This window comes from Cottoperca gobio, chromosome 13 (genome assembly GCF_900634415.1).
Source record: "Cottoperca gobio chromosome 13, fCotGob3.1, whole genome shotgun sequence".
Taxonomy (NCBI): domain Eukaryota; kingdom Metazoa; phylum Chordata; class Actinopteri; order Perciformes; family Bovichtidae; genus Cottoperca; species Cottoperca gobio.
In genome coordinates, this window is record NC_041367.1 from 20,133,774 (window position 1) to 20,152,132 (window position 18,359).

An 18,359-nucleotide genomic window follows, 5' to 3' on the forward strand; every position below is an offset into this window, starting at 1 on the left:
CTACTGTGGGAGGAGGATGCGTTGAACAGGAGGGTTCAAGTTCAATTAGGACAGCCCTCAAAAACTGTTCCCCACGCACACAGAGAGGAAAAGAAACGAGAGCAGTCACACACAGAGGGACAGAGAGGGAAGTCCTGGTGAGCAGCTCCACTGATGTAAATCCCGCAGTTGAACAAGTCATGCATTCGGTAGGCAGGTCGTGGCTGCTGCTTACAGGCTTCATACTGTTTTATGTCATCTACCTGCTGTTCGGAGCCCTGCTTTTCTCCAGCATCGAGCGGCCGGTGGAGGACAAGCTGCGCAATGAAATTGAAGCCCTGAAGCGGGAGTTTCTGAACCAGAGCTGCGTCAACGACGCGTCGCTGGAACACTTTCTGGTCAAAGTTATGACGGCCAACAAGTACGGCGTCTCCGTCCTCAGGAACTCCTCCGCTACCTCAAACTGGGACCTAGCATCCTCCATGTTCTTCGCCAACACTCTGGTCACCACTGTCGGTGAGTTCAGACCAGAAAACTACAACGGCAAAGTTTTTAGCGTTAAAAGTCAACTGGTGGCGTTTTTTCCCCAGGACGCACAACTAACTTCATGAAAATAATAATTCCATGACCAAACAAAACCACACCAGTCCAATATAGGGACTTTATTTTTATGGAAATGCAACGCCACAAAAGGCAAATCCTGGTGACAATTTTATTGCGTTAATTTGCCACGTGTCATTGATGTGACACACCAATTGCAGCTGCGTGACTTTCAGATTAAGTCAGTTAAAATCAAAACACAAACTAAGTGATACCTCAGAAAACCCACACAGCTCGAGGGATAACAGTTGTCCTTGTGCTTATAGATTAAGAGATAAGTTCCTGTTTATTCAAATGTAGAAGACTCTTTAGCAAAGGAGTGATTTCTCATGATCAGAGGAAATGTCCAGGGGCTTCATGGGACTTTTATTGTGGTATTATAAAGCAGACTGCAGATAAATGGGATGATTCTAAAAGTTCACTGACTGTTACCATGATAGGGAGACACTGGATTTAATTGAAACACTTTTTGTGTTTGAGCTCGCAAATTTTGACTCAAGGAACCCTTATTTGTCTACTACAAATGGCAATGTTTCCAACTTCTCAAAGTAAATCACTTAATTAATGAATTGATGTTAAATACAATGAGTTCCATTGTTACAACCTGCCCCAGTACAGGGGTTAGTTGCAACAATAAGAATGAAGAATACAAATGAGACCACACTAAAACAAAGAACAATAAGAACTCACCACTGAATGTTAAATCACTTTAAGAATGACTGTAATCTCTCTATATATCTATACCTACAGTATATGCATATGTGTCATTAGGGGTCATTTGAAGCACCTTTTATCTGCGACCAGTAGCTCTATATGTCACTTTGTCAGATGGTTTGTTCACAAAACTTTTCTCACCCTTTGGCCACACTGTTTGCCCTACCAGGGTGAAAATTGGGATGGAGGTCACATGTGTTTGTGTTCATGCTAATTGACAAAAAGGGTTAGGGTTAGTGAGTGTGGCCTTTTAACAAAAAGGTGTTCTTCTTTCTAAACGGATTCACGTAGCATGGCCAAACTCATGAACCGTTTGTCGTAGACTCTAGTGGGAGGCATCATGATCTCAGCGGAGTAGGGAATTTTTTACGATTCTCGATACCACGGTAAAAGAAAAAACAATAATACCCATGTACTTCAACAGACATTCATTTATTACCGTTTGCATACTTGTTTTTGTTAGGCAGTTAAACGGGTCATAAATCCCTTTCTAATATCTATTTTATATTGCTGTGAAACTTCTCCTCCAAACAACTGTATTTATTCAAGTTTCTTGGCCCAAAACTAACTAGACTACATTGTGTAATCATGAATTTGGCTGATAAAAGCTTGAACGCATCATAATGCAACTCTATAGAAGCTCCATTTAATGTTAATTATCTTTCCTCCTGCCGATTTCAACGCTGATTTCTTGTTCACAATGAAGCATTATTAGGAGAAAAATAGGGTGCGTTTCCTGGAAGTGTCGATAGTGATTTTACTGCATCCCAAATCTTTCGATCGTCGAGCCCTGACGGTAACGTTACTTCTCAATACCGTAAAATACTGTAAAAATCTGAATTTTAGCATCGACTTGGTACTGAAGCATTGGTTCTTGTGACATCATACAGTAGATTTCCTAAAGGTCAGTGGCACGGTCTTAAGAATTCAGTGTTTTGGTGTCAATTGTATTAATAAATTGACTAACAGAACTTTCCAAATATTATCTATACCTAATTGGCAAAAAAAAATCCTATTCCTGTTAACTCTCATTCATTTGTGGGAACTGTCCAGTGCAACAAAGCAGTTGAGTGGTACTAATTCAAGTTCTCCCCAGATGCTCTAGTTAGTCAGTTGATGTTATGACTGAAATAGCATCTACAGCTTTGTTTGTCATCTTAAAAGTCAGCATGAACTGCTACCCTGTGACCTTAATTTGATATATTTCCTGTTGAAACAGGATGTTGGGGGAGAAGCGTAGAGTGATGCAGGGAGGGCCTACCAGTGCAGCTTGTTTGAAAAGTGAACTGCTTGTCAGAAAGGAAAAGGGACGGTATTATTTTTCTTCCATTTCATAAAATTGATTTTGAAGTTTTTAGATTTTAACTGCAGATTCACCCTAAGAAAAATATACAGCAGTGCTTTGTCTAGAAAAACAAGACTGATACAAAGTCAATACACTTCTGACCAACGGAAAAAAACATTCAAAGGTTTTGTTTCTGTTACAGGCAACCTGCTACTATGTAGAATTAAACACGTACAACTACTACATTCAGTTTCTGGAGAAAATCTGCAACGGAAATATAAATGCACTACTTTATTACAGATTCAACAAGCTAAACATAACTTATCTGTGACGTCAACATGTTGAGGACAGGATGCAGTCAAAATCATGCTGTAGTTTGTCACACCTTTTGGTTTTCTCATGTTAAAAACTTTCTGGGGGAAAAGCAGTCGGTGCATCATATGTCACGTAGAGTGGATTCAAAATTTTGTAAGAATTGTATATATTTACCAAGAATTTTGACTTTGAAACTTGTCACTAAATTATGATTACACAAATCTATGAATTCATAACAACAAATAGATAAGGACAATTCAAACCATGGAGCACATTACGTTAATGTTAAGAGGGAACTTATACCGGTACATGAAGTATATGAAAGATAGAGGAAAGAAATATAACGATAAAACAAAAATATATTCATGAATATATAGAACTAATGTGTACCTTGTATTTGTCTTAACTGCCGTGTCATTCAGAACTCTTAAAGACATGACTTGAAGTTTGGACGAGCACTGCTAGTGTCCAAGCTACCAGGACTCTGTACCAAGATACTGCACCGTCATTGTAGAAACATCACAGAGAAGCTCCTGGAGTATTTTATTGCAAGCTTCTGTTATTTAAGCAAATACTATGAAAAAACGGTCACATTCACAAGCATGCTGACACTCACATGGGACATGCAAACTCATGCATGAAGCGGAACAGAAATGACCTTTGTTTTCAGGAGACGCAATACAATACTGCATGTGTTTACTTACATGACACTTCCCTCCCTATAACATAAACCTTTTTATCTCGAGGTAAAATTTAAGGTGCAGGAACACAGTTAGATTTACATTCAGTGTAAAGATTATGCGTGTAAATGACGACAACAAACTCATTCCTTTTTATAAAACATTTGAGCAGTTATTGACCTCTTCCTATCTCCCTACTCCAGTCGGCCTTCAAAGTATTGAAAAGCCATAACTGTGACAAAATCTGTCCACAGACAGATGTTCCTCTGGATGTCTGTGCCGGATACACTTCACGGTAACTTCATTGTTTATCAAGTCTCGCTGAACTTGTGCTTGTTTTGGCAGCAGACTAAATTCTGCTGTCTGTTAAACCCCTGAAAGTACCACTTTAAAATGTAATAAGAACCCTGCTGTTGGAGGGCATCACCATCCCAGTCGTTCTGCAATCAAACTGACGTCATGTATTTGGTGTTTCATCAGTATTGAATCATAATTTCTTTCCCCTCGTCCTGCACAAAACAGAAAGCCTGTGCTATCTCAAGGTCCACAGCAGCAATGTGATGATACTATAAACTGTATAAAATATAGACTTAGGCATTTGTGACGTCACCCATAGGATTCTGAAGAGCCGTTGTAAAGCTCAAAGCTCCGGCCGAAGGCATCTTGGTAACCATGTCTGTGTTTGTCTCTGCTACGGTGTGTTGGTAATGATGGATAATGACCTGAGGGCTGACTTTGACAAAGAACGCTTTATACTGATCTCATGAAGTCCTTCTCTTCTCTGGCTCAGGCAGTACCATTTAAACAAGTCACCCCAATCCAGCCAGTGATGACCAGAGCTTTATTATATTGAATATGTAATTATATTAAGTCATAAAGCTCTTACCTACTGTGGTGTTATTTGTCCTAGTTTACAGTATATCCGGCGTAGCTCCATTGAGATCTAGTATCTTTTTATTCAGTGAACTGTGTTAAAAGTATTTTTTTAATATGGCTTTATTTCGTTTAGTTTCAGTGCTGCCTGGTAGAAAATATCTCCTCAGAATTCTTATTGCAGATTTTTGTTTTTGGAAGCTGCATATATGAAAATGGTATCTGGCAAATTCACAATAGTTGAGACCAATTTTGTGCACACACACCCTCACAAACACTGAGTGTGTGTATGCCTCCCACAAGAGTCCACAACAAACACTCCGTTCTGTTTTCATTTAGTAGTTTTTTTGTTATAGGCCAGCCTCACTGCCACACACCCTTTTTGCCAATTTGCATGAACACAAATGCACACCATCACACCCACACACTTGACATTCATGCAACATTTCAGACTCCTAGTGCGAAAACTGTGGCCTCCCAAAGGACATTCTTGTGGACCGACAGATTGCAGCTTAAAAGTGTGTGTATATATTTTTTTTAAAGAGGATGTCTCCCTGTAGGCAGGCTGGACAGATATTCAGTGAGTAGTTTGTGAAGTGGGTTCAGGTTTAATTTTCTTCCTCCCCGCATTAGTTCCCTGATACTGATGTTTTTTAGTGCTTCTGAAGTGTAAGGCTGGCTGCAGCCCAACTTCATGAGCCAATCACATGCTGCTGTTCCCACTTGTCTTACATACCCAGTAGCTTTACTGCTGGAACCAGGGTCTGAAATTAAGCTTTTTCCTCACCTGCCAGCAGGTCACTAAACATTACTACCGGCTACTTTCTTGTCGGCCACTTCTGAACTCTGTGTAGAACGCTTTAGAATTGTATCAGCAGCCACATTCAGAGGTACCGGACTGTTCTGTCTGTCGGGACTCTCAAGGCTTTTGGAATTCTAATAATTTAAATGCTGCCCAATGTTTCACAATTGTCCTCCTCTTTGCCCTTTCTCTTGTGCCTCCCCTCTTCCTCTTCCTTATCACTAGGTTATGGTCACACCACTCCTCTGTCTGACACTGGAAAAGCTTTCTCCATCCTGTACGCCCTGATAGGAGTCCCCTTCACCATGCTGGTGCTCACCGCCTGCGTCCAGAGGATCATGTACCCTCTGGTTCTCGCTCCCGTCTGCCTCCTGCAGCGTTCAGGCTTGGAGCCTCGGCCGGCCACCGTTGTCCACTTCCTGTTGCTGATGGTTCTGATGCTTTTGTGCCTCTTCGTGGCGCCGGCGGCCGTGTTCAGCACAGTGGAGCTGTCCTGGTCGTTCTTGGATGGCTTCTACTTCTGTTTCATCTCGCTGTGCACCATCGGACTGGGAGATTTTGTTCCGGGGACACAGCCTGGGCAGGTGTACAGGCCGCTGTACCAGGTCGCTGTCATAGGTGAGTGCAGTTGTCACGTCCATCAGAAATGTATTTGCTCAGTTACACAACTCTAGTGCAGCCAAAAATAGTAATTATGACAAAATACAGAAACATCCACATTGTTAAATGCACAATGTCATTTTCACAAACGTACCCGTTGATTGAAACCAATAATAAACACTGAATGAAGCAGTTTCACGTTAAAAATCAGTGTTTCTCCGATGCAGTTCACTGCACATTAGCTGCAAGCTAAAGGCTAACGTTAGCTCAGCTTGTTTCTCTGATAACTTAAGATCCTGATGTCTGATGACTAAAATCCTTAATCCAGTTAAAAGATGGATAAAGATAAGAGTTAAAAAATGACCAAGATATACAAAATGTAATTTATGACAGACAACCCCAACGTATGCACAAAGGTGATATGACACATTACAGGTGACGAAGCTAACCCTTACCTTGATTTAAAATGACGGATTTCTCTAGGTTTGAAAATGGTTGGAAACATTTGGGATAATGTAAATACAAACTCGACAATATATGTAACATGGATTTAGTTGTCTTTAGCACATTTTAATGCGGAAATGTTACATATTATATCTTTTAATTTCATATTTGTCCTTTTTAAAGTTTAGCAGTTAGTATCCTCATACTAGCTCAGTCTGTTTACTTGTGTCTAGTTTTTTTTAATGTATTTTAAACTTGTTTCCAAAAACTGCAGCTATGTTTTCTGATATGTGTACTGCATGTCATGTGTCATTTTTAAGGCAAAAGCTGTATATCAGTTTTAGATTAATTACTTTTTTTTGGGTCACGTTTGCTTCTGGTGTTTGAGTCGTTCAAAGTTTGAATGTATCTACAGTCACATAGACAGGCTCACACACTTCCTCATTTTAGGGCTTGGTCATGTGCAATATATGTTTGATAAGAAGGTGTTGTCTCATCGTGATCCGGGACACAATGACGTACGTATCAGCACCTGTTTAATGAGCAAACAAATTTGTTTTAAATGCTTACCCACATTTTGGACGGATGGATTAGTACTCTCATATGAATTCTGCCATAGACCTGTTGAAAAATACTGACAAATGCCTGACTTACTTACTTACACTACCTTCCCAGTTATGATAGAGTACACACGTGGAAGTAAGAAATGCATGTACATGTGTCGTGTAAACAAACTGTTGAGCTTTCATCCTTTGTAATATACAGAGTAAATGGATGCAGGTAAAAAAACAAACTGCGTGTTAAGTTTGTAAAGGGTAGTTTCAGTCCTGCCCTCGTCCTCTTTGGTTGGTCTAGTTTCATCCCAACGTCTGTCAATCTTCTTGGTCCTATAGTCTGATGCTGCATCATTCCGATAGAACTCTGAAGATGATTAAAGTAGACGTAGTAGGGTGGCTGTGGGTTGTCTTTTGATCACAGAGTAGTTTGTTCGATCTCGTTCTCCTGTCGAGGTGCCTTACGTGGCAGCTTCGCCGCTGTTCTGACGAAAGATTTGTTAGGCCTCAAAGATGCACACAATGCCGTTTGGTGACTAACACTGAATGTAAACGTGACTTTTATTTGTGTACAAGAATACTGCACAGGGCAGTAGTTAGAAAATTACCAGCTAAGCAAACACCCAGGAGCTAACCTGGTTTTTATCAGAACAAACCTGTAACTAAACTGAACTGTATGTAAATAAAAAAAGAGAAAAAATAATAATAATGAAAGAATAAAACAAAACAAAGGGTCCAGGTTGTATTGTATAAAATGTTTTTGTATGTAGGAAGAACTGTAGTTGTATGGAGTAGTCGTCTTGAGGGACTATAGCAGAAGGGTTTTAAACTCGTCTTCCCGCTCTGAGGGGAGAATCTGACCTTTTGTGCGCGCAGTCTTGATTCTCGCCTCCTGATGTGAGAAGTAGCACCTCTCTCTGTTCTCAGAAGCAAATCCGTGGATGAGAAGTGGCTTCCTCAGAAATGAAACTGCCCTCTGAGTTATCTGTTAGCTGTCTGGAAATTGAAGGAACACTCTTCTGTGTTGCTCATTGTAAGTTTACCTGGCTTTGCCGAGAACGTCAGGGAGCTGAAAATAAATTCTCTCAGAAGCAAGCTTTTAAAAACCAGGAGAGCGTCGATGCAACATCACTCTGATTATAAATGTGTGGCAGAGCTCTATGGATGGCTCTGTCAGTCTGTTACTTGGTCAGTCTGGCACAAGTGGTGGACTGAGTAACAGACTGATATGTCCAAATATCTGAAATCAACTACTGTAGGTCTGCAGCTAACTGTTGTTTTCACTATGGATTAATCTGATAATCTGAATCAATGACCTTTTAACACATAGTGTAAAAATATCTTCAGTGAACAATTTGATGTGTTCAGCTGTTTTGTTCAAACGATAATCAAAATCCCAAAGATGCCAAAGAAAAGCGTCCGATCTGCCATTTGAGATTCTGGAACCAGAGAATATTTGTCCTTTTGTCACTGTTTTGCTCAAAAACGGACTGAAGTGAAAATCCATTATCAACATATGTTATGTTTAATAATCAGCAACTAAATAAACTGGATGGAGATCCATGCATTTTTTATTTTTTTTATTTTTACATATATGCATGTTCCCCAGAGGATGAATCCTCCTGATCCCCTGAGGCGTCACCATGACGTTGTGGTTTTGAGTAGCTCAAAAACTGGAAGGTTGTATGAAATGTGGTAAAACACATTCATGTCCTCCTCAGGATCAATTGTAATCCCATTGGTAGAATTTCATGTAGCATCACAATCAGTCAAATAATTAAAAGAAAAATAATAATTGCCAGATGCTTTGGTTCATGAGTATTTGTAACCTCAACGATGTTCCCATCAGCTTCAGTTGTACGTGTTGCTTAATGCTAATTAATACCCTGCCTGTAGACTCTTCTCAGTGAAACTGTTTGTGCTATTCATATTTCTGTATCTCCCATATTAGAAGCTGGTTTTGTCATAATTCTGGCAGCAACATCTTGTGAGTCATCTGTCATCTCTTTTACGCAGTGATTCATGCTGTTAATTCACTTAATTTCATCCCCACTGCAAAGCTACATCTAGACACGCAAAGAGATGTCTGTGTGCTATTTTTAAACTATTGGCAGCCGGTGTTTTTAAATGCACTAAATCTGGGCAACTATGGAACTGGCATTTATATTAGCTCTGTTTTTAGGAGCAAGCAATGGAATAAATGTGTTGTGGTATTTTAAAGAACATTGCATCTGCATTCTGATAGTTTTGGTATTGAGACTTTCAAAAATGTGTCTGCTTGACAGCACGTCCAGGAAAATATAATTTATTAGTGTGGAAACCATTTAGGTGACTTCACAATGATATGATTCAGATGATAACTGTAAATGTGCTTCTTCATAAATCCTTGTAATTTGTCCTTGTTATGAGACTTCACCGTCACATGATGGAGGTTATTTTCATATTCGTGCTCTTGTTGTTCAGCTTCTGTGCGGGTGTTGGCGCCTTGAGATTGCTTTTAGCTTTGAAAGGCGCTTTATAAATACAATTTATTTTTTTCTCTGTAACTGAATCAGGGTTGGAATTACCATTTTTATTTTTTAAAGTAGCCATGTTGTTGTTGTGTTCCTCTGGTCCCAGTCAGAGAGCTCTACAGTAACACCTTTTGAAATTAATGTGATCTGTTGGTGTTTAACATTTTGTTTCTGTGGACATTTAGGACATTAACATTTAGTTTTTAGTTGTATCTTTCTGCTACACTTTCTCCTGCTTATGGCCTTTTTAAATTAAGGGAACTCCATATTTTATTTTCCTGTGACACACTGGAAGTTGCTGTATTTTGCTCTGTGTCCTGTCCTCGGCTAATCCCTTGACCTCAGTGAGGCCCAGCCGTTCACACGGAGCAGTCGTGTTGTTTCCTCATCCCCCAGGCTATGTTGTATAATGATGTCGGTCGAGTCAGATGAATTCATGCGGTCCCTGCAGGTTTCTTAGGAGGATTAGTGACCGACTGCAAGGTGTGGCCTGACGTCTCCTGAAACTGATGTAGTTTCCCCAGCAGAAGTGCTAACACTGATCATATGTAAATGCACATTCCCTGCTGTAGTGGTAAATGAAAACGAGGCCTAAATATGTTGAAATTCCCTCAATGTATGATTGACCGTGCAAAGTTCAAAAAAGCCGTTTCAAGGCTTTTCCACAGCACTTCTGTTGTTGCTGACAAGCAGATATGTTGAGATGGTAGTTTTTGCGTTTGGACAGTCAGTCCTTTAACTCAGCATGTTGTCTTTCACCATGAGGAGTGCTTTACAGGGAGAGAAAATAATAACCTTAAAAGACTCAAAGCTGGCAGGTTCAAACTGTTTCAAGTGAAGTAATTCATTAAATGTGATGAGATAATATATCTGTTATCCAAGTAGATTGCATCAAGTATTGTTTGTTTTTAAAAGTCCTGAAACCTGTAGAGAGAAAAACAAAGGACTAAAGGTAATGATATATTTACCCTGGGATTCCCCCCTGCACCACTTACTGTACACTTCCCACAGTAACTGTGAAGTTGTGGCGCTGAGGCCTCTGTAATCCTATACTGTTTTTCTTGAAGAGTTGGCCTACTCGTACAGTGAGAGCATTGTGCAGGACCTGACTCTGAGGGGATGTGGGGCAGTTTGGTGCATGCATGTGACAGAAGAACACCTTGTGGCATTTTCTTTAAGGAAAGAATCGGAGCAGAAAAGACAAATGTTGAGCAGATTTTCTTTTCTTTCATAAATTGGTTTAACTCAATTTGAAAAGCATTGTTTCTTGGTTTGCTCCATTTCTACATGTGACACAAAATGTCACATGCTGTTTATGCCGACTTTAAACAACTGCTCTGTGCGTAGGCCTGCAACTAACAATCATTTTCATTATCCATTAGTCCAACAGTATTTTCTCTAATTGTTTGATCTATAAAATGTCTGAAAATATTGGGGGGGGAAAAGTCCATTTCACGAAAGCCAAGGTGATGTCTTTGTAAATGTCCTGATTTGTCAGTCCTGAACCCAAATATATTCACTTTAATATGATACAACTGAGATGGCAGGTCGCCTCCATATTTGAGAGGCTGAAATAGCATTTTCTGCATGAAAACATTACTTTGACTTAATGTTGCTGCTCTCTGTGCGTATATATCTTTCAAATATTGTCCAACATTACAAACTCCAGACTTGCAGCCGTCACTTGCATACATAAATACATGCATGGTGATCAATTTGCCATTTATTCCAAACTTTCTGATGCATCAAATATTTCAGAGATTGCAAAAAGTCACCTTCAGTTATTCCTGAATAAATGACCTCCTGTGACCCCTGTCTCTCTGCCAACCCCCCCCCCTCTAGTCTACCTGTTCGTGGGTTTGATGATGATGTTTCTCCTGCTGCGCACCTTCCACAAAATGGCTGACCTGCACGGCTTAACCTCCTTCCTGCAGCTGCCGCGCTGTGAGGAGTCCGACCTGGGCGACAGGGAGCGCATAGTGGAGGGCGCAAATGCAGATCAGGCGGCCTCCTACCTGACGGAAAAAGAGGCCAGCAAGCCCCTGGAGCCGGGCTCACAGCCCTCGTACAACACCATCAACACAAGCTGAGCTGTGGGGGGAAGCGCACAAAAGAAAAAGCTCTACCTCTGGCACCCCGACTGTCGGGCTGAATCTGAATTCTTGTCTTAATCTTTTCATTTTGTCTTTAGTTTCCTTGATAAAAACCTCAAGAGGAGAGCGCGTAATAATGAGGAGGATGATGATGATGAGGAATTGAGATGAGTTTTAAGATTCAGCCTTTGTGAGAGGACTGCCAAACACTTTGCATTCTGCACATATGAAAGGACCGTCCTAACTCGTCTGCGGCAACCCGCCTGGGCTAAAAGATGTGATAACATTCAGTCCTTTTCCTCGTCGACATGCTGTAACTGTAGTACAGCCTCAGGATAGCACATGAAGGGCTCGGAGCAAGAACTTTTTGAAACATGGTTAGTAGTCTTCTGATCACTTTTGTCTTGCATGCATTTTTGTCAAGTGGTTTTATTTGTGTCGCAGGTTTGGGTTGCTGGTTCAGGACTAACACAAAATGGTATATAATTGTGATGAATCTAAATCTAGGTGCTGAACACAATCTGTGGATGCACTTGGCTTTTCAACTTCATCTTTTACACTTAACTGCATTTATTTTTTTATGTTTCACGTGTGCACATCCAAAACACTTCCAGACCGTCCAGTCATATTGAGAACCAGGATTGGCTTTTACTCACTTTTGCACCACTTGAATGCATCTTCATCTTAAAATGTGGACCCAGGCTGAGCATTTAAAACACTTGGGATGTTTACTGGAAAGTGTTTAATCAGACTTTTGTGTGTTCTTGAGTACAGAAACTACAGACCAGCACTGCGTTTGTCTTGACATGGGCTGTTCTTTTATGGCGCTGCCCCCTGGTGTCTACGTGCATGTAGCTCAGCATGTGACTACACCTCCAAAAGAGTAATACAATAGGGTCAAAGGGTTGGAATAGAGGGATTGAGGAAAAGAAAGTGATAGTAAATAAAGTGTTTCATTGTGGGGACTGAGGAAGAAATAAATTTCAATGGAAAACCAAAAAAAAAATGTCTGTGTGATTTTAGAGATCATGAACACTTGAAATGCACTTTAATGTCAGTTATTGTTCTTCTTACCATCGGAGTTGAACGAGTAGGCTTATATCCTGATACTGTAAAATAAGTTGTCTCATCCATGTTGTCTGTTAGTTTAGTAATATAGCAGTTTAATATGTATTCGCATTGGACCACCATAAATTAAAAATATATTTTGCCTGTATTGGGTTGTCATGCGTGTCATCCTCATCCTCGGATAGTTTGTATAATGCATCCACAAAGGTAATTTGATGTTCAGTCAACCATTGTGACAGACGGCAGTATGCAACAGACATTTGAAGCAGTCGATAAAAGTAGAGGTTCCTTGTTCTGCTCGTGGGTCTGTGCCCTGAGAGCAGGGTCAAACACGGGTCAATTTCCAATTCAGTTAATGAAAATAACTTTTCCTGGTGGAGCAGAAACTGACTGTTCTTTCACTTTCATGATTCTTAACACTGAAAACAACTCGTTCACTGCTGAAATATTGATTTAAAAATTTCAGCAGTAAACGAGTGTCCAGGATTTCTCATTGTTTAACATTGCACCTTCCTCCAATGCATCTGTCGCAGACGGATGTGCTGAGATTTTTATAATATTTTATATTCTAAATACTGCGGCTTTTTCCTCCAGGGTAAACCAGGGTTTCTACAGAATAAAAACAATACAGCATCAGGTGATGGCGTTAAAACCACAAATGAATAACTCATGTAAAACAATGAAAATGCAGCAGGATTTCATTTTGACATTTTATTACAAACAGCAGTTTAGTTAAACAGACATTTGCCTTTTTGAAAAATGGAAAAGTCTAAATACATAGTTAACAGGCATTCTGCCCTCAATTAAACGACCATAAAATATTTATAGAGAAAATAAAAGTAAATAAAAAAACTGCCATGACGATACATTAATATAACAGAATCGTCATATGTTATGACTTACAATTACTCATCTTAACAAAATATTCCATTTATAAATAGTTTGAGACTGCAGCACAGCTATTCAAAGAAACTTTGTATAGAAAGCTGATCCGTACAAAAACCTGACAAACTGGCATCATGTGCTTCCTCAAACGATGCATCTTCCATGTTACACATTTCAGCAGTGTTGGTTTAGATGCTGGATCAACATATAGCTGGTTAAATTTGCAGCTAAAACACCTTTCCTTAAGTGGTTTTCTTTTAAAGAACAAACCGTTACAGAACATCTAATAGGAGTCTACTTTCTGGGTTCAAAAGGAATTAGGCCAAATGTTACCACTGCTTAATAAATACAGAGTAAAACACAAAGCACATGCTCACATGACTTAGAAACGCATATTATTAACAAAAGTGCAATAATTCACATGTAAACCAGACAAAACATGCGAACCCTCTTAAAACAAGCAGAACCTGAATACTGACAAATTGTTCACAGGGCGGATTTACACCATCAGCCAATGTGGCTCACAGCATGATGCTAAACACCCACCAGGACTGATCAGTAATATTACATCTGTACAACAGAATCTGTTGCGTAGTGGTTGTGACTTCAGCTAACGTGATGCAGTGGCTCTGTACTGTCACATTGAAATCCATGAGGATGTGTTGTATGTCCAGTAAGCACAGCTCTGTAAAGGCTCTTTGAATAACAGCATATTTTAAAAAGACATTAAATACTCTTTCTGAGCTGGACTGTGCATGTAGCCAGAACAGCCACGTGTTGCTGTGTTTCCTGAGTGGAAACGTTTCAGGCAGGGACATGGTTTAACAGTCCGCTGTTTGAGAGGCATTAAGAGTTGTGCTTTTCCCCCACTAAATGATCTTCAACTTTCTTTACTGCTAATACAGGATACATGAAATCGTACTGTACCTCCAGCTACTAGTTACTGAATTATAACTGATAATAATCTGATGGATACAAAGAACAATAACCCAGTTAACAATAACCATCAACAATTATATACACTTGAAATGTCTTTTCTTTTTTTGTAACTGAATAAAATACCAGTTCTTATGGATTTCTTTCCTGGGTGATCCTACTGTTTGAAATCCTGACCTCATCTCTTAGCACCTGTTATAACTCATTGATAAATATGAGGTTAAAGGATTTCTTCATAGACGTTTGACCCATAATATTAGTGTTTCACCAATCAAATCACATTCTCTCAGAACTCACATTAACATTTTACACCTGTGTTTTAAGTTATTTCTCTCATGTGCTCAGTCCACTGCGTGAACCCACACCAGTACATGACTGGCTACTGCTTTTGTTCTTACTCTAAACTGTGATGCATTTGACACATTTTAGGGCAACACTGCTGGAGTTATTTTCTCTCCACTGACTACTTCTGATTTGATGAATAAATCCTGTTTTTTTTTTTAATCAGACACCTCCCTTCCCTTCCCTAGTTCCAATTAACTGAGTCACACTCGAAACTGTAGTAAACTACTTTTAAGCAGTTCATTATGCACTGACTCATTGCTTAGCCGTTAAAAGAACACAGCCTTATCTGGCTTACCACCCATAGTTTTCATTGTAACTTTACCTCCATTTCTGCTGGGGAAACACAAACGCTTCATGTTGCACAAAAAGCTGCGAGATGCATCACAGCTACTCTTCATGCTAGCCCACATATGGAGCATTTCCTGTCTTTGACATCAACAATTTCTAAATTTCTTAAGCATTCTCACTACTTTCTAAAGCCCATACACTATTTCTTGAGCAATATATAAAAACAACAAAGGGGATTCTTGATGTGTTTGACAATCTATTCCCTTTGCCTTTAGAATTCAGTTTTTGTCCACTAACCTAGTGAATGGTGTTCAAGTTACTTCCTTACAGTATAGTGACAATGAGGCATTCAGGACTCCACCAGGATCTCCATCAGATGGTCCAGCTCAAGTCCTTCTCTCACATGATTCTGACTAGAAAAGGGTGGCGAAGAAAGAGAAAGTGGAGAAGACGACAGTGGGCTGAACGAAGAGAGCGACGGGAGGCACTTCATATTCTGGTTGAGAGAGAGGGAGAAGGGGTGTGGGGGGGAGGAGGAGAAAGGCGGCAGATACCGTAAAAGGTCCTCCCCTGTCGGGTATCCACCTCCACTGCCTCTGAGCCCAAGCACTCCCATGTCCCTCTCCAGAAGGGACGTGTCTATATCCTGGAACAGATCCTCCACAGTGAGTTCACTGAGGTAGCTGGACCTCATCACCTCAAAGCTGCTCTCCCGCACCCTCCACTCTTCCTGCTGCTCCCAGCTTCCCCCATAACCTCTGACTCCCTGTTTCACCCATTCCACACCTCCATCAGAGGAACCCGACAGGTTCTCCAAGGACTTGAGAGGCGTTCGTGGAGCTGTCTGTGGGCTACTATCAATGGTAGAGTCCAGTGCAGTGAGAATGGAGGAGATGGCAGCTGAAAGGGAGAAATCAGAATCCGTGGACATGGATCCCCAGTCCTCATCTTCGTCTTTTACAGACAAAGGGACATTTGATGCACTTAAGTTGCAGTTTGCAGGAGACCTAGCACAATTTGACACGTCATTTATTGAAACCAGAGGGCAGCTGACAAGAGCTGAGTGGCTGTTAGAAAACATCACTGCAGGGTGGTGTTTTGCTGCAGTGAAAATACTCTCCTGGAGTGCAGATGAAGAGCTAGAAAGTGGTTGTGACACCTCCATGTCTACAGAGGGCGCCCCAAAGGCTTCTAGGCTGACCTGCCGCAGAGTGTTAGCTATCAGAACAGACCTCCGCAGGCTGGGTTCAGGTAGCTCCTGGCCATGCTGATACTTGTTCAGGGAAACTGAGAATACAAACTGGCGCTGGCTCTCCCAGGTGGGGCTGCTCCTGTCTGAAACCTCCACATCCTCTGGTGGGTGTTTACGCTTCTGCCCCTTCATGATCATCTTTAAACTGTGAAGGGAAGCACAAACCGTTAAGTTGACTTGTACTGCTGCTAAAAAAAAATCTACATATTGTAGATGACCATTTTATCAGTGTCCTTAATTAATGAAGGAATGAGGGGTTGTTTTTTTTACTCTAATACTAGAGAAGAATGGAATAATATCCAAATATTAATAGGATAAGCAACATATACATTTGATTAAAAAAATCAGTGCTGAATCACAATAATCAAGCAGTTCCTCAACAGTAAATTAATCCAGTACAAAAAAACATTAAGGCTGTAATTAATCACGTTCAAAGTTATTTTCTTCGTTTCTTCACTTTAGGCTCTGACAGCCTGTGTTAAGTGTCATCTTCTAATCTTATTGGCTCTAAATCAGTATAAGACAATTATTGAAAGTTGCAGCCATTAGACTAAGTGGATAGTGAGGGGAGCAATAAACATGTTAAAAAGCAAACTACTTGTGGTAATACATGAACAATAAATGTTTTAAATAAATACAATCCCCAATGGATTGACTGCTTTGTATTTATTCAAATTTGGCAGAATGATTTGGCAAATAATTGCATTTAGTTAATACATTTAATAGTTTAGTTTGGATTACTGCTGAAAACACGAATATGATACCTTCAAATTAAATAACCGTGTAACCTAAAAGTGATAATGTAATGTGTTCATCGAGGTTTTCCATGAACACTGGCAGGTCATCCAGTTAGCGAAGTTAAGTTAGTGTTGGGGGTTGTAACGTCAGCTTTAACGCGTAGGAGGGAAACAGAGAACTTCTAGACAGAGGCCATTGAATAACATGCAACACAAATTAACTCACTTGAATTAACTTGATCAACAAAACGAAAACGGAAAGCGTAGTTAAAACACTAACCTAACTTTAAACAGTTTGAAAGTAAGACATTTGAGAAGCAAACAGACCTGTTGAATCACTCCCGTCTGTCCTCGGTACCGTAGTTAGTAGTCGATACCGTTACTGTTGGTCGTTGTCCTGCCTCCTCTTCGAACTGAAACACAATGTAATGTTTACTCAACTCACTCGGAGATAAGCCTGCGATTCAAAACTTTTTTTAACTTTGAGTTTTTAACTCTTAACGCTACACTTTCGCTAGCCGACTGACTCGGTCATCTCCCGCCCGTGATTTAAGTTTCACGCCAAAAGGTTTACAGTTGGGGGCTGGATGTATCGAAAGGCATCATGGGTAGTGAAGTTTATGTACGTTACATGCGATCAGAATCATTTGAAGTTGCAAAACACACTTTAAACTATTTATGTGGCAAATTATAATAATATAATATAATATATAATTCATAAAATATGAAAACCTGTAAATTCACTCCTGCCCTCATTCATTTCTGCCCAGACCGGATTGTCAAACTTGCTATTCAGTAATTTGCATAGCTCTAATTCCTTAATGATTACATCACCGTCAGGAAAGGGATTCCCATCCGCATATTGCCTTTCAATACAAAGTACAGAGTTTAAAACACTAATAATTACCGGACGGGGGTTCCAGTCGGCGTTTGTTATTTCATGTTAAAGTTAATGTAATAAAAATACAAAACTCCTGAAAGGACATTAGGCTACAGGACCGATCATACATCGAAACAATCCGAGATATTTAATAATGAACACATTTCACTAACGATATAAATACCCATTACGACAAAGCAAAAAAAACCTTTTACCTCGAATAAAATATATACTTGTGCCAATCAATCTTATTTCAAATAGTTGTTATTTACCTGAGAGCATCAGTCGTCAGGGGGGGACGGTCAATAGACACAGTTTCTACTCAAGTTAACTAACAACATGTCAAAGTGTACTGTTTCGATTTGAATTCCACCACTCGACATTACGCCACATGAAGAATCAACGAGTCAACTTTGAAAAACAGCTTTGGCTCCTCCTCGGCCTGTGCATTGGACGGCAGAGAAAAAAATGAAGTTAACAGAACATAAAACAGCTTCCTGTACTCTGTCAAAATAA

At 40.0% G+C, this 18,359-nt stretch overlaps 2 protein-coding genes across 3 annotated transcripts; one reads left to right on the forward strand and one right to left on the reverse strand.

The window, feature by feature from the left end:
* The first annotated feature begins 28 nt into the window (after positions 1–28).
* On the forward strand, positions 29–12,668 carry kcnk6 (potassium channel, subfamily K, member 6). Its single transcript, XM_029447154.1, has 3 exons — positions 29–495; positions 5,474–5,866; positions 11,202–12,668. The coding sequence occupies exons 1-3, from the start codon at positions 180–182 to the stop codon at positions 11,447–11,449; spliced, it is 957 nt and encodes a 318-aa protein (XP_029303014.1). The 5' UTR covers positions 29–179; the 3' UTR covers positions 11,450–12,668.
* Positions 12,669–13,216: 548 nt separating this feature from the next.
* On the reverse strand, positions 13,217–18,234 carry sertad3 (SERTA domain containing 3). Of its 2 annotated transcripts, XM_029445647.1 has the most exons (3): positions 18,116–18,234; positions 17,291–17,376; positions 13,217–16,371 (listed from the first exon to the last, which is right to left on the reverse strand). In XM_029445647.1, the coding sequence occupies exon 3, from the start codon at positions 16,362–16,364 to the stop codon at positions 15,324–15,326; it is 1,041 nt and encodes a 346-aa protein (XP_029301507.1). In that variant the 5' UTR covers positions 16,365–16,371; positions 17,291–17,376; positions 18,116–18,234; the 3' UTR covers positions 13,217–15,323. The 2 variants fall into 2 exon arrangements, with proteins under 2 accessions (XP_029301507.1, XP_029301508.1); XM_029445648.1 differs by lacking the exon at positions 18,116–18,234 and having other exon boundaries at positions 17,291–17,530.
* Between the last annotated feature and the right edge of the window lie 125 nt (positions 18,235–18,359).

What these genes read in the sequence shown, in the direction of transcription:
- sertad3 (XM_029445647.1), bottom strand. Translation starts at nt 16,364, where the DNA reads ATGATCATGAAGGGGCAGAAGCGTAAACACCCACCAGAGGATGTGGAG.
- kcnk6 (XM_029447154.1), top strand. Translation starts at nt 180, where the DNA reads ATGCATTCGGTAGGCAGGTCGTGGCTGCTGCTTACAGGCTTCATACTG. An exon ending in CACTCTGGTCACCACTGTCG is followed by an intron (nt 496 to 5,473) that starts GTGAGTTCAGAC and finishes CCTTATCACTAG; the next exon opens with GTTATGGTCACACCACTCCT. An exon ending in GTACCAGGTCGCTGTCATAG is followed by an intron (nt 5,867 to 11,201) that starts GTGAGTGCAGTT and finishes CCCCCCCTCTAG; the next exon opens with TCTACCTGTTCGTGGGTTTG.